Consider the following 15,124-nt stretch of genomic DNA (forward strand, 5'->3'; position numbering starts at 1 on the left):
TGTGGTGCAAGAGGAGGGCCAATTCATCATATTTTGGTGTGTTTTTAGCAAAAGGAAGGATGGATTTCATGTTAGGCTGTCTCGTGGGACTCAAATCTTCCAACATTTCGTTTAGAGCTGCTGTGAGAGGTAAGGATTCGTGTCCATCTTCGTTTGTGTGATAGATTTCATGAATCTAGGGCTTCTTCTCTTCTTTTGGTAAGAGATCTAGAGTATGTGATGTCCCCTTGTGTCTATATCTTCAGATATGGACCTTGAGAGGTCCAGAGAGTCCCTATTCCCCAACTTTATGCAGTCCTTTATGAGTCTGGAGCTTTAGGTGATCATTTTAAGGGTTATTTCTCCAGTTATGGCTATATGTGGGTTGCATGAACGTAAAGTTTGAACCTTTACGTGACTTTTGAGTACTAGAAGGTTAGATCTACTAGTTAGCAAAGCAGATCTAACCTCAGAAGGTCGAATGAGCATAATCATGGAGGAAACTCGCCGAGTCCATGGGAAGACTCGACGATTCGAGTCGGGTTGCCCCGCGATTCGAATCCAGTGGAGACCCGTCGAGTGGAAGGTTCACTCGACGAGTCGAGTGAGGCCTTGGAGGAGTCAGAAGACACGGATGGACTCGCCGAGTTACTCTTGTGTACTCGACAAGTCTGGTCAGAGTTGACCGTTGACTTGAGTTGACTTCTTTTGACCTTAGAGTTTAGTCAACATAAGTAATAAAGCCCATGGAGGGGTAAAATGGTCTTTTACCCACTTCCCAATTAGAGAGGGAAAGAGTAATCGTCGGTTGATTAGAGTTGAGATTTCGAGTGTTAATTAGAGATATTTGCCTTATGTGTTAGGCAGTGGCGAGTTCGAGATTCGAGTGTGAGGATAACTGCATTCTGCTTGCCAGGTGAGTCTTCTCACTATACTTTACCTTGAGTAGGTAACCAGAGTTATGTGACAGAGTATCTTGTATGCTATGTATGTTATGTGTTGTACTGCATTATTTCTATGTGATTTATGCTGTGCATGTTCCTGAGTTTACAGAGTTAGGACTGGAAGGTCCACAGAGTTAGGACCAGCGGGTCCATAGAGTTAGGACCAGAGGGTCCACAGAGTTAGGGCCAGAGGGCCCACAGAGTTATAGCCTCGAGTGGCTAATATGTGTTATATGTGGTATTTTGGGGGAACTCACTAAGCTTCGTGCTTACCGTGTTATGTGTTATGTATTTCAGGTTTTCTCAGGATCACGGGACGGCACCGACTCGATTGTACACATCAGAGGAAGAGTTATGTTTTACAGGATCCTGGATTATTATTTATTTGATTTTGGAGTTATGTTTTGTAATTTAAACAAAATGAGATTTTTACGAAAAGTGTTTTAAGAATTAAGCGAATTTAAATGAAATCTTTAGTCTTGAAAAATCTCGGTGTTACAATCATTTCATTAATATTTCACCAAGCAATCACTAATTTCATCTATAAATCAATAAAATCGTAATCACCCAGAATAAAATTTTCAATTGCTATTCTTTATCACCGCATTCGACATTCAAAAATTAATCGGAAGTTACTATAATAGTGAATTTGATTCCAATCGAAAATCCTTGAGTATGTAATGCGTTTTCTAGATAAAAAATTTTGTTTGATTATTCAAAAAACCTACGGGTTATGGGGCGGGTTTGGATATCTGTTGATTTGGTGGATAACGGTATAAATTTGATTATTCAAAATCCTACAGGTTACGGAGTGGGTTTGAATTAGATTTTGAAATTTGTTAAACGAGTTTGGATCAAGATCGATTCGCTCCAAAGCCGACAAATTGCCAGATCTAGTTATCGTATAATGCGTCAACACCAATATGGTTTAAATGTGTGTTTCATGTTACAAATAGCTTATATCGGTAAAAATATGAGATTTAATTACTATTTTGAGTGTAACATTAATATGTTGCCTTTTTCGATTTATTTTATTTCCATTTTATTTTTTAATTAAGTCATTTTATAAATAAATAAATAAAAATTACAAAAGTCCAAACAAATATATATATATATATATATATATATATATATATATATATATATATATATATATATATATATATATATATATATATATATAAAATTTAAAAAAAAAGCATTAAGTTATTGAATTTGGTTTACCAAAAAAAAAAATTAAAAGAAAAAAAAATGAAGAAAACAAAGAGAAGTTTCTTGGACCGAGAGACAACAATGTCGTCGTCTATTTCAAAGTTCACCCATTCACATTTTCGTACAAGTTCATAATCTTTTTTAAATTTACTCAAACCAAGTTTCAATCTTGAATCTAACCAACAATTCTTCGAATTACCTATTGCTTCATAATCCAATTTCTCTACAAATTGGGTGGTGATACTGATGGCCGGTCGTTTTGATCCTAATCCCTTTGACGAAGGAGATGAAGTGAATCCATTTGCTGTAAGTCGTAAATCTTATTCGAATCAACTTATTGCGTCTCATTCAACGCTTGATTCAATGTGGTTTCCTTGAGTTTTGTTAAGTTATTTTTGACTTCATACTGTTTATGCTTCAGGCTAGGGTTTGTTTCATTATTTCGTTTGCTTAATTTGTTTCGAGATTGAACTTAGGGTATATGATTGAACGAATTCTATTTATTTTATAGTTACTGTGTTGATTTATGTTTCTGGTTCTGATTTAGTTTCTGCAACTACTTGCTTCGTTTATAGATGTGTAAATTGCAATAAATAGCAACATACATTCATTAGAGTAGTTGCCAAAACTCTGTACTTAGTAAGTTTAATAAATAAAACTGTTAGTTTTCTATAAATATTTTGGAAAGTTGAGTTGCTCCATTGTTATGAAATTTTGTACCATAATTAGTGGACATTAATAAAGTGGCATAACAACTGTTATATAAAAGTTTGGTTTAGATAAAACACGTACCCATAAACCAATGCATGTAACCGAAACCCCCTAAATATGTGCCAATCTTGTATAAATAATACCCAAAATATACGTACAATGATGTTTTCAACTATTCAATAGGGTAAAACACATTACAAAATTTCATAAGAATGAAACAAAAAAATTAAAAAATTATAAAGCATGGTTACTATTTAATGTGATGAACCCTTTTCCAAGTAGAATGCCTTAATAAGAAGATAAGTAAACTTACAATGCTATAAATGAAAGAAGTGAAATTAGGATGGTAATATGCTATAATAAATAAACAAATGAAAGTACGTTGCTATTTCTTGCAATTAGCTTTTTATAACAATTCTTGAAAGTTGAATTGTTATCATTGTTTTAGTAATAATGATTCTTATACGTATTCAGGGAGAACAAGCGGGAGGAAAAGAAGCCGGAAAGTCAAACTTTGGTGGAGGCCCATTTTACACGACTGTAAGGCCCAATTTTTAATTTTTTTTTATTTTATTTTTTGCATTAAGCGGTGTATGGAATATTGGTGATTAAAAAATATTTGAGAAAATGAAGGAAATGGAAGGAATAAGTAAATGGTTAAAGTCTCCTTTTCTTGACTTTTTGTGTTAAGTCTTTTTTTCTTTATTAAGTTAATAAGAAACATCCGTATACAACGTATGAGATTAAGTTGTGTCCTTAATTATTAAATTTGAAATTGAAAAAGAAACTAAGTTTCTTGGTTGGGTTTTGCAGAGTGTTCCTTCAGCTACAAACTCTAGGCTTTCGCCTCTTCCCCATGAGCCTGCAGATTTTTATGATCGGACTGCATCGGTTGACATTCCACTTGATTCAACTGTAGTAAGCTCAACTTTAGATTTTATGAATTCATTTGTTACAAATGAAATGACATCTTGTACTGTGTTTGACATGACATAACAAGAAATGTTGTACAGTGTTTGACATGACATAACAAGACATGTTGTACAGTGTTTGACATGACATAACAGGACATGTTGTACTGTGTTTGACATGACATAACAAGAAATGTTGTACAGTGTTTGACATGACATAACAGGACATGTTGTACTATGTTTGACATGACATAACAAGAAATGTTGTATAGTGTTTGACATGACATAACAGGACATGTTGTACAGTGTTTGACATGACATAACAGGACATGTTGTACTGTGTTTGACATGACATAACATGACATGTTGTACTATGTTTGGTGTGCATTGGACTGCTACTAAATGTCAGTGGGACAAAAGTTTTTGTCCCAACCACAAAGTTGGAACAAGGTAGGACTCACCGTTTGTGAAAAAGACGTGAATGCCCTCCGTATCTTTATGATCGAAGAAAGCCCTAGAAAGTTTGTGTGTATGTAGTTGACTAATTGTTGGTCCTAACTCTTACCCTCTATGGAAATATGTGTTGAAGGATCTGAAGAAGAAAGAGAGAGAACTACAAAGTAGGGAAGCTGATTTGAGGAAGAGGGAAGAGGTACTTTTTAATTTCTGTACATTTGATTTAGGGCTAAATGCGTAATTATGCAAGCAGCGTTTCATATTTTGTTCTGTTTAATTATTCATTCCATAATTTATTTATTTATTTATTTATTTATTTTTTTTGTAGATAGTAAAACGCAAAGAAGAGGCAGCTGCTCGAGGTACTATATGCTTATTAATATTATATCTTTGTCTCATAAATGAAAAAGAGCAAAATACAAAAAAATAAAAATAAAATAATAAATGTCTACCTTCACCATTTTTTCGATTTAGTCAGTGAACTATTATTTTTGAGGAGTATTATAATGATAGTCCAGTAGCTAAGTTGATTAAAAAAATAATAATTAAAAGGCTAAATAGATAAAATGGTGAAATTATCAAGGTTGTGGTTTTTTGTATTTTGGGAATAATGTTTCTTTGTACACTGAAAGGAGTAAGTAATTATGCAACCTTTTCAACATATAGATCTTTAAATTAAAGGGTAGAATAGTCATTTGAGTAATATTGTCGTTCTCGCTTTTCTTTCAGCTGGTATTGTTCTTGAGGAGAAGAATTGGCCACCTTTTTTCCCAATTATTCATCATGATATAGCAAATGAGATACCAATTCATCTACAGAAATTACAATATGTTGCATTCACAACATACTTGGGTACGTATGTATTTATTTGCCTATACTTTTTGGAAAAATGATTTTTTTATTTTTTTTTAAATATTTCAGAAGATGATGGTACACTTGAGGAAGTGCAAGAATAAATAAATAAATAAATAAGGGGCATTTATTAAATCTTTTGCTCTGCATTAAAGCCAAAAAAAGAAACACACATATAATAAAATTAAAGTGACAATTTTTAAACATATAATAAAAACCGTAATATAAAATGTTCAATATTTGGGAAGATGATTGTACACTTGAGGAAATGGAAATGGAAGAAATAAAAAAATAAGGGCAAATTTGTAAAACCGCGTTGGACTTAACTCATTTCTATGACTTTCTCTTTTTACATTAAGTCAAAAAGCACGCCTTCAGTCTTCTAAAGTTCTAATAACAAAATAACATATTCTTTTTTTATTATAACATACATAATACTTAATTTTTCTAATAATATTTTATGCTATGAAAACTTGCTAAATAAAAGTGACAATTTTTAAGCGTATAATAAAAATTTAAAATATCATATTCAACACTGGACTCATTTTCAAAATCTTGATGAAAACTTACTAAAATTTAAGTGACTAATAATGTTAAAATAATTCATCACCAAACAGGATTAGTTCTTTGCCTTCTTTGGAACATTGTGGCTACAACAACAGCATGGATTAAAGGAGAAGGTTCGTTTATATTAATTACTTATTTTATTTTATTTTTTTTAAATCTCTTAACTAAAACATTTGTTTGAGATTTATTCTAATTCTAATTTTTATTTTCCTTTTACTACAGATCCAAAGATCTGGTTTCTTGCTCTTATCTACTTCATATCAGGGGTCCCAGGCGCCTATGTGTTATGGTATCGCCCACTTTATCGTGCTTTTAGGTAAATTCTCTCTCTTAATTTTCTTTATCAAATAAGGGCAAATTCGTAAAAATTCACAACTCAATGTCAAAAAAAACATGCTTTTTTCTATTAACTCAAAGAAACAATCATTTACTATTTCTTAACAAACCGCACCTTCTCTTTTGCAGGAGCGAAAGTGCGTTCAAGTTCACTTGGTTTTTCCTATTTTACTTGGTAAGTCTCTTTAGTTTTTTCTTCAGGGGCATTATGGTCTTTTTACGTTTTTCATCAGCTTCTTCATGTTTCTTTCTCCAGATTCACATAGCTTTCGTCATATTTGCCGCTGTTGCTCCTCCAGTTGTGTTCAAAGGAAAATCTCTCACGTAATCTCCTTATCTTCCTATGTTAATATAACAATAATAATATTAACAATATTACTAATATACCCTTTTGTAATCTTCATTTATAATTTTTTTTTCCCTTTTGAAAACAGTGGTATCCTACCAGCTGTTGATCTTGTAGGCGACCATGCTTTGGTTGGGGTAAGTTTCTTGATGCAAGAAATAACAACATACTTTTAATTATTATTATTATTATTATTACTTTAAAAAAATTAAAGTAGGATGCTATTTTCAATTGAACTAATTACATCCATTTTTTGTTTAGATCTTCTACTTTGTTGGATTCGGTTTATTCTGTCTAGAATCTCTGCTCAGCATCTGGGTTATCCAGGTAAGATTTCTTATGGCTTTTCCCATTTTGCCCTTGCGGAAGAAAAAAAAAAGGTTTGAAACTTAAGGGTATATATGTCATTGTGCAGCAAGTATTCATGTATTTTCGAGGCAGTGGGCAGGCTGCTGAGTTAAGACGTGAAGCTGCTAGAACCGCTGTACGGGCAGCAATATGACCATATCGCCCCTATCATTTCAACAGTTTTTTTTTTTTTTGGATTATTGTCAAGATTTGTTGTTTGTTTTTTGAAAAAGTATAGAAAGATGGTGGTAGATTTGTATCTGTAAATCTTTTAGGTGTTTACAAGTGATGGTTTTGTTTATTGGCATTCTAATTCTGAGGATTACTTTTACAATCACTAAAATTTCTATTTCAGGTTATTGTTAATTAAATTGTTTCGTTTTTACAAATCACCATTGCTTTAAAAAAATAGAGTAAATTACACAAATGGTCCCTATGGTTTGGGGTAATTTGCACGTTTGATACTTAACTTTTTTTTTTTTTTTTTTAACTCGGAAAGTCCCTACAGTTTGTTTTTGTTGTGCGTTTGGTCCCTATCTTACCTAAAAAAACTATTTTGCCATTGATTTTTTAATTTATTTAAATAAGGTGGGTAAGGTAAGGTAAGCTGAGATGGAAGTGGGTTGGGGGTATGTTTATTTAAATAAATTAAAAAATCAATAATAAAATAGTCTTTTTAGATAAGACAGGGACCAAGAACGCAATAAAAGCAAACAGTATGGATCTTCCGAGTTAAGAAAATAAATTATGGACCAAACGTGCAAATTATCCCAAACCATAGGGACCATTCATGTAATTTTTCCAAAACAATATATACTATAAGGTAAGTAACTAGAATGTTTTATTTCAGTGAACAAAATGTTGAAGTTGCTTACCTTTTGATAGTATTTTATTACAGATTTATTTTTTATTTTTTATTTTATTTTTTTGTAATTTTTTTTATTTTGTAAAAGAGAAACAGTTTGGTCCATTTATGATATTAACCCTTCTATTAATATATTATGGTCCTATGTTTTTACTTTTATATTTTGGGTTTCTTCATCAACCATATTGCTAAAATTTTACAAAAAACATGTAATTTACTAAGAAAATGATACGAGTTGGAAAACATGTTTTAACTTTCAATAAAAACTATATACACATGATAATTATTTTAAAACAAAATTACCTGAATGATCCCTAAGGTTTACAAAAAGCCAAAGTTACAAACTAAATTACATCTTTGCAAGAAGATTTAAGCCCTAACTTGTTGATTTTGATGAATTGAACGTGTTTAACGGCTATCACATTGGATTTTTAGGTGTTAGATTATAATTTAGAACTTGTTTCATCGTGACATCATATTGGTTTTAATTTTTAACTAGTAAGTTACTACCCATGCTTCACAAGGGGACTAAGCTTGCGTAACATCGTAAGTGTAAGAAGCAAACTTGTAAATATACAAAAGTCATGTGGCAAAAACATTAAACCAAAAAAGTGTAAGGACGAAACAGGGGAATCATGAAATATATTGCATGGGCATGGGACAACGTAATCTGCTAGAGGTGTCAATTTATAACATGATACGATAAAAATACACGAAATGAAACGAAATCGAGACGAAATCAAAATTCGAATTCGTGTTCGTGTTCGTGTCAAGATTAAAAAACACGATGTTGTGTCGTGTCGTGTTCGTGTTCATAAATCGACACGAAATTGACACGATTAAGCATGTGGTTGTCGTGTTTTTCGTGTTTGTCGTTTTTATCGTATTATATATCTTTAAGTATGAATGAAATACACTAATAGTTATGTAATATTATCTTTGTCGTGTCGTGTCGTGTTTTAATTAGTTCGTTTTCGTGTTAATGAAAAAAAAAACACGACATCGTATCGTGTCGTGTTCGTATTATACAAAACCTTGTTGTGTCGTGTCGTGTTAGACAAAAACACGACACGACTGTCCGATTTGACAGCCCTATAATCTGCAAAGTTTCTATTAAGTTGGGACTATTTTTGTAATTCTTTTAAACATATGGACCATTTCTATAAAAAATACACAATGACATTTTTTGTAAACTAAGGTGTAATTTTTATAATTTATTTTCTACACAGAGACCAAACCTGCCAACATACAAATATCTTAAACATAAGGACTATTTTTTGTAAAAATAGTTTCACAAGGACCTTTTTCTATAAATTAAAAAATTACACGGACTAAATCTGCCAAAATCCAAAACCTTTGCAGCGGGAGATTGGTTGGTGCACGAAAGCTGGTCTGAAAGATCGAGAATAGTTTCATTTCCAAAAATGTACTAAAAATGTTTGTGGCAAAACTCCTAAAATGAAAACATGTATCATTATAAGAACTTTCTAATTAATACTATATACCATAGGTGATAACGGTTAAATGTTTGTTTATGTAATTACGTTGGATTTGACACGAATTATGCATATGCATTTCAACTGATCTACAGAAAGAAATATTCCATATTTTGTCAAAAAGAAAAAAAAAAAAAAAAGGAAAATAGTTGCATAATTCATATAAAGAAAACCTTTATATTTTATAAAAGGATAGAAAAAAGTATATGAAACATTTTGTATATAAATATTTAAACCTCAAACAAAACAAGGAACGTGCCCAGTGCCCTTATGACTTCAACAAATATCATGTTTGCAATTAACATTTATTATCATTTTAATATTTTGATTAATAATAAGAAGGCACTACCACTCGAGTTAATAGTTGTTAATTCCCCACGCGGAGGAATATAATTATAATTTCATTAAATACCACGTGGTTTTTATATTACCAAATTTGGCTCCCTTTTTCTTTTCGCTCCAGTTCCACTACCTTTTTAATTTTGGTATTGTATATGATTCAATCTACCTCGTATATCTATAAAATGTTTAAGAAAAAAAATTAAAAAACGATTTGTAAAAGATGTCTAGTTTTAACAGATGTCTTAAAAATCTTATATTTTTATTATTAGTTAAATACTTTAATAATTTTAGTTGGAATATTTCTCTTAAATACCCTTAATTTTATTTGAGCTACGGAATCTTAAATCAAATGTTTTGTCAGTGATATGAAGTGTGAACAACATAAAGCTAAAAATCTGAAAAAACATAAAGACAGAAGATATACTGATGCATAATTTATAATGAAAAAGAAAAGGTGAAAGGAAAGGAGGCCTGGGTCAATATGGTCAATATTCCTGTCAAAAGGTATTATTAGGCCCTTTTTGTAATTTTCCTCAAAACGAGGGGCATCTTACAAAGAGCCTCATATATATAACTCTATCTCAAACCAGTAATCACACTTAATTTTTAGAAAGAGGAAGGAGAGATCAATTTTGATATAGTTAGAATGTTAGATGGAAGCTTTCTATCATTTGTATTTGTATGTATGTAACTTGTATTAATGGATAATCATGATCTGTTTGTTCGAATCTTGGTAAATATTGATGATCCATTTGCATTTGGTTTCTTTCTTTCCAATTTTAAGTTTTTTATTTATTTATTTTTTTTCTACGGGACTAATGATACAACTTCCGGATCAAACACACGTGAAAAATCAAATATGTTTAAAGTTTACAATTATAAAAACTAATTACATAATTTTATTCAACAAAGTTTCAGTTTTGTTCCATTGTTATGAGTGGGCAATAATAAAGTGGCATAACAACTGTTTCGTATAAGTTTAAGATACACATGATTTACATATATAATTACCTCTAAATCAATGCACGTAGCCAAAAGCCCCTAAATTTGTGCCAACATTGTATAAAAAATGCCATAATATATATATATATATATATATATATATATATATATATATATATATATATATATATATATATATATATATATATATATATATATATATATATATATATATATATATGGAGTTAGTGAATATGTGGCTGTCATGTATGTAAAGTTACGTATAGAACCTATCAAAACTATATAATTTTAACTAAAATTTGATTTAAAACATTGTTTAATTTGAAGTCGATTATAATTTGCTTAAATTACGTCCAATTTATCAAACATAACATGGTTTGTTATAGTTAATATGCAAACAAAAAAAAGATAAGCATGTCCTTGCTGTTGGCACATGAATTTCCATTATCTCTGTAAATTTATATTCATAAATCTATGTTATTCTTTTTTTAAATACCCATGGAATGTCGATATTTATGAACACAAAATTGTTTGTGTCAATTAAGATGAAATTTGAGAAAACGATTATAACCAAGTCCAAGTAAAAATGACCATTTGAAAGTAATTACTTCTAAAGAAAACAAAATGGATCGGGCATAATCAATATAAGAAATAGAAAACATATTATTTAAAATTGAAGTAAATAGGAATTATATTATATATAAAATTCGAAATTTGTATTCATATCATATAGTTTTATGTTAAAACGACGTCGTATTAGAAGTTCTATACCAATCTTACATACATGACAACCACATATTCACTTTTCCATATATATATATATATATATATATATATATATATATATATATATATATATATATATATATATATATCCGAGTAGGTTCACGTGAAACGACCTAATTTTGTGAGACCGTGAGGCGTATTTTTTTATTTATTTATTTTTTTTATTTAATTCAAGTTCCGAAAATAATATTTTAAAAAAGAATTTTTGGATTTTTCCATTTATTGTGCATTTTAAGATTATTTTTTAAATATGTACAGTGTGATATTCTATTAGAATATTTCACGTATTTTTCAAAAAAAACGGGCTTTTTTTTTTTTTAATTTTTTTAGTTAATTCAAGTTCTAAAAATAATATTTGAAAAAAATTTAGATTTTTCCATTTGTTTTGCATTTTAAAATTATTTTTTACAATATGTATAGTGTAATATTCTATTAGAATATTTCACGTATTTTTCAAAAAAAACGGGATTTTTTTTATTTATTTTTTTAGTTAATTCAAGTTTCGAAAATAATATTTAAAAAAAAAAAAGAATTTTTGGATTTTACATTTATTTTGCATTTTAAAATTATTTTTTAGAATATGTACAGTGTAATATTCTAATAGAATATTTCACGTATTTTTCAAAAAAACGGGATTTTTTTTAGTTAATTCAAGTTCCGAAAATAATAATTAAAGAAAATTTTTTTAGATTTTTCCATTTGTTTTGCATTTTAAAATTATTTTTTAGAATATGTACAATGTAATATTCTATTAGAATATTTCACGTATTTTTCAAAAAAAACGGGATTTTATTTATTTATTTTTTTAGTTAATTCAAGTTTCGAAAATAATATTTAAAAAAAGAATTTTTGGATTTTTCCATTTATTTTGCATTTTAAAATTATTTTTTAGAATATGTACAATGTAATATTCTATTAGAATATTTCACGTATTTTTCAAAAAAACGGGATTTTTTAATTTTTTTAGTTAATTCAAGTTCCGAAAATAATATTAAATTTTTTTTTTTTAGATTTTTCCATTTGTTTTGCATTTTAAAATTATTTTTTAGAATATGTACAGTGTAATATTCTATTAGAATATTTCACGTATTTTTCAAAAAAAAAAACGGGATTTTTTTTATATTTTTTTTAGTTAATTCAAGTTTCGAAAATAATATTTAAAAAAAAAATTTTTGGATTTTTCCATTTATTTTGCATTTTAAAATTATTTTTAGATTTGGTCTCACGGTCTTACAAAATTAGAATGGTCTCAAATGAACATGAACCTATATATATATATATATATATATATATATATATATATATATATATATATATATGTGTGTGTGTGTGTGTGTGTGTGTGTGTATGAAGTTTACGGGGTGGTTTTATTATGGTACCCGTAGTGGCACCGACAACGTTTGGTTTTTCCGGATGCGGTGCAAAATTCGAAAACTTTTGATTTTTTTTTCTATTATCGTGACACTACTCAAATTTCCGGTGACATCCTACTATGAAATCCTACGTCCGCCCTAATACCCATTCAACTTAATACAACCTGGAAAAACACATTACATATATTTTTTTTAATTTTATTATTATTATTTTTAAAGAATGAAACAAATAAATAACTTTTTTTCATAAGTATGTTACAAAATTTAGAGTTAAGTGGTTAAACAACCTAAAAAGTAGTTCAAAGTACCTAGGTGGAGCACATAAAACTTGGTTACTATTTAATACGTTGAACCGTTTTCCAAGTTCAATGCCTTAATAAGAAATTAATTCAAATTACAATGTTGCAAAAGTATAAATGAAAGAAGTGAAAGTAGGATGCTATGATAAACAAATACATGAAAGTGCGTTGCTATTTCTTTCAATTTGATTTTTTGTAACGATTCACGAAAGTTTGCATATGCATATTGGAGTTCTAACATGGTGGTAAAATCATTCAATAATCAATTTGTTTCCATGTATTTAGGGAGAACGAGTAGGAGGAAAAGGAGCCGGAATGTAACATTCATTAAATTCTTGAAAATTTTAAACTTTTTAAACAATCCTAAAACCAACACTGTTTACAAATTGTTTTCAAAATAAGTTTCACATCTGAGAAATCCCAAAATCATAAAACAAAAACATGAGGAGGTGCACGATCACGCCTTCACCTTACCGCGATCCTCTGAGGTTCCTGAAACATAATCCAAACTGTAAGCCCAAAGCTTAGTGAGTTTCCCCCAAAATACCACCACAATACATAATCATAAATATCACAGCAACAACACGCATACAAAACCTTCAACATGTCTGGACTGCCTCATCGAGACTTCATCCTGTCTGGAACGTTCTCAGGGCCTTCGGCCTGATTGGTCTGCCTCGCAGGCCTTCAGTCTATCCAGGCCTCCCTAGGTCTGTTAGCTTTCAGCACAAATCAAGACCGCTTCAACCCAATCACATACACACACACATGTCGACATATAATTCATAAACATAGAATCAATTAATTAGTCAAGCACATATCATACATATCAATAAGCATAACATCATCCTATCTACTAGGATTCAGATCTAACAGATCACTACGATACTCAATCATACGACAATCAGGATAACAATCCAAAGGGCCGGCTGTGACAACCCGAAATTTCCATTCTGAACAAACCATATCAAGCCAATAGAAGTAGAACAGTTACAGTGTAAATCCAGACTTCGAGTATAAGTTTGGCAGTTTTCAGGATTTACACTTAAGGAGATATTAAGAGAGTGGATGCACTAGGGTTTACACATGTAAATTATCAACAACTTTATTAATTCACAGAGTTTACATATTTATACATCCCTAACCATCACGTCTATTCATTAGGACGGTTACATAACTGATAATAACTTTTACTATAACCACCAACTAACTAACTAACTACAGCTAGATAAATTTACAAACTTCTAGCTTAATTCTAACATTCCCCTCTTAAGCTAGATTTCAAATACTCCAAGATTCTTCTTCAAACGATTGAAGTTACCCACTTTCAAATCCTTGGTAACTACATCTGATAACTAATCCTTAGTTCCACAAAAGCAAACTTCCACATCTTTGTTTGCAACAAGTTCACGAATGAAGTGATATTTAATTCAAATATGCTTACTTTTACCATGGAACACGGGGTTTTTTGACAAAGCAATGAAATATTTGTTATCACATTAAAGCTTTGTTGCATTGATTTGGTATTTTCCCAGTGTGACCAAAATACCCCTAAGCCATAAGGCTTGGCAGCCGGCCATTGAAAGTGAAATGTACTCAGCCTCAGCAGAAGATAAGGCAACCACATTTTGCTTCTTCGTTTGCCATGATATGGCTCCAGATCCAAGGTTAAAAACATAGCATGTGGTGCTTTTACTATCATCTATACACCCACCATAATCATTGTCGCTAAAACCTATCAAACTTGCATCTTCAGTTCTAGTATACATAAGCCCATGACTGAGAGTACCATTTATGTAACGCAATATATGTTTACCAGCTTCCCAATGAATTTTCATGGGATTCTCCATGAAGTGGATAATAACACTTACAGAAAACATGATGTCGGGTCTTGTTGCAGTTAAATACATAAGGCTGCCTATGATACTCCTATATAGACTAGGATTCACATCATCTTCGGAAGTATTTTTTGGGAATTTTGATCCAAAATCCATTGGGGTAGAGACAGGTGAAGAACCCACCATGTTGAAGCGTTTAAGCAGTTCCTTAGCATACATGTGTTGGGAAATTGAGATCCTCTTTTGCTCTTGCTTTACCTCTATTCCCAAGAAGTAATGCAATAGTCCCATGTCAGTCATTTCAAATTATGTTTTCATGGATTCCTTAAATTCACGAACCATTTCCTCTGAGTTTCCTGTAAAAACCAAATCATCAACATGCAAACAAATAATTAAGAATTTTTTTAGTAGCCTCTTTGACAAAGAGGGTATGCTTGAAGGGGCACTTCTTGAAGCCATTTTCCAGGAAGTACTTGTCAATTCTACTGTACCAGGCACGG

At 30.4% G+C, this 15,124-nt stretch overlaps 2 protein-coding genes across 3 annotated transcripts; one reads left to right on the forward strand and one right to left on the reverse strand.

Annotated features, from left to right (window-relative positions):
• Window positions 1–2,170: 2,170 nt before the first annotated feature.
• On the forward strand, window positions 2,171–7,016 carry LOC111879195 (secretory carrier-associated membrane protein 2). Of its 2 annotated transcripts, none has more exons than XM_023875676.3 (13): window positions 2,171–2,441; window positions 3,321–3,386; window positions 3,660–3,761; window positions 4,347–4,409; window positions 4,542–4,575; window positions 4,943–5,065; window positions 5,683–5,745; window positions 5,855–5,948; window positions 6,098–6,143; window positions 6,225–6,292; window positions 6,403–6,451; window positions 6,576–6,641; window positions 6,730–7,016. In XM_023875676.3, exons 1-13 carry the CDS (start codon window positions 2,382–2,384, stop codon window positions 6,814–6,816), a joined length of 921 nt encoding a protein of 306 aa, XP_023731444.1. In that variant the 5' UTR covers window positions 2,171–2,381; the 3' UTR covers window positions 6,817–7,016. The 2 variants fall into 2 exon arrangements, with proteins under 2 accessions (XP_023731444.1, XP_023731438.1); XM_023875670.3 differs by having other exon boundaries at window positions 2,173–2,441; window positions 3,660–3,764.
• Window positions 7,017–14,285: 7,269 nt separating this feature from the next.
• On the reverse strand, window positions 14,286–14,915 carry LOC111879397 (secreted RxLR effector protein 161-like). Its single transcript, XM_023875845.1, has one exon. The coding sequence runs from the start codon at window positions 14,913–14,915 to the stop codon at window positions 14,286–14,288; it is 630 nt and encodes a 209-aa protein (XP_023731613.1).
• Window positions 14,916–15,124: the final 209 nt, after the last annotated feature.

Source organism: Lactuca sativa, chromosome 1 (assembly GCF_002870075.4).
Source record: "Lactuca sativa cultivar Salinas chromosome 1, Lsat_Salinas_v11, whole genome shotgun sequence".
Classification (NCBI taxonomy): Eukaryota; Viridiplantae; Streptophyta; class Magnoliopsida; order Asterales; family Asteraceae; genus Lactuca; species Lactuca sativa.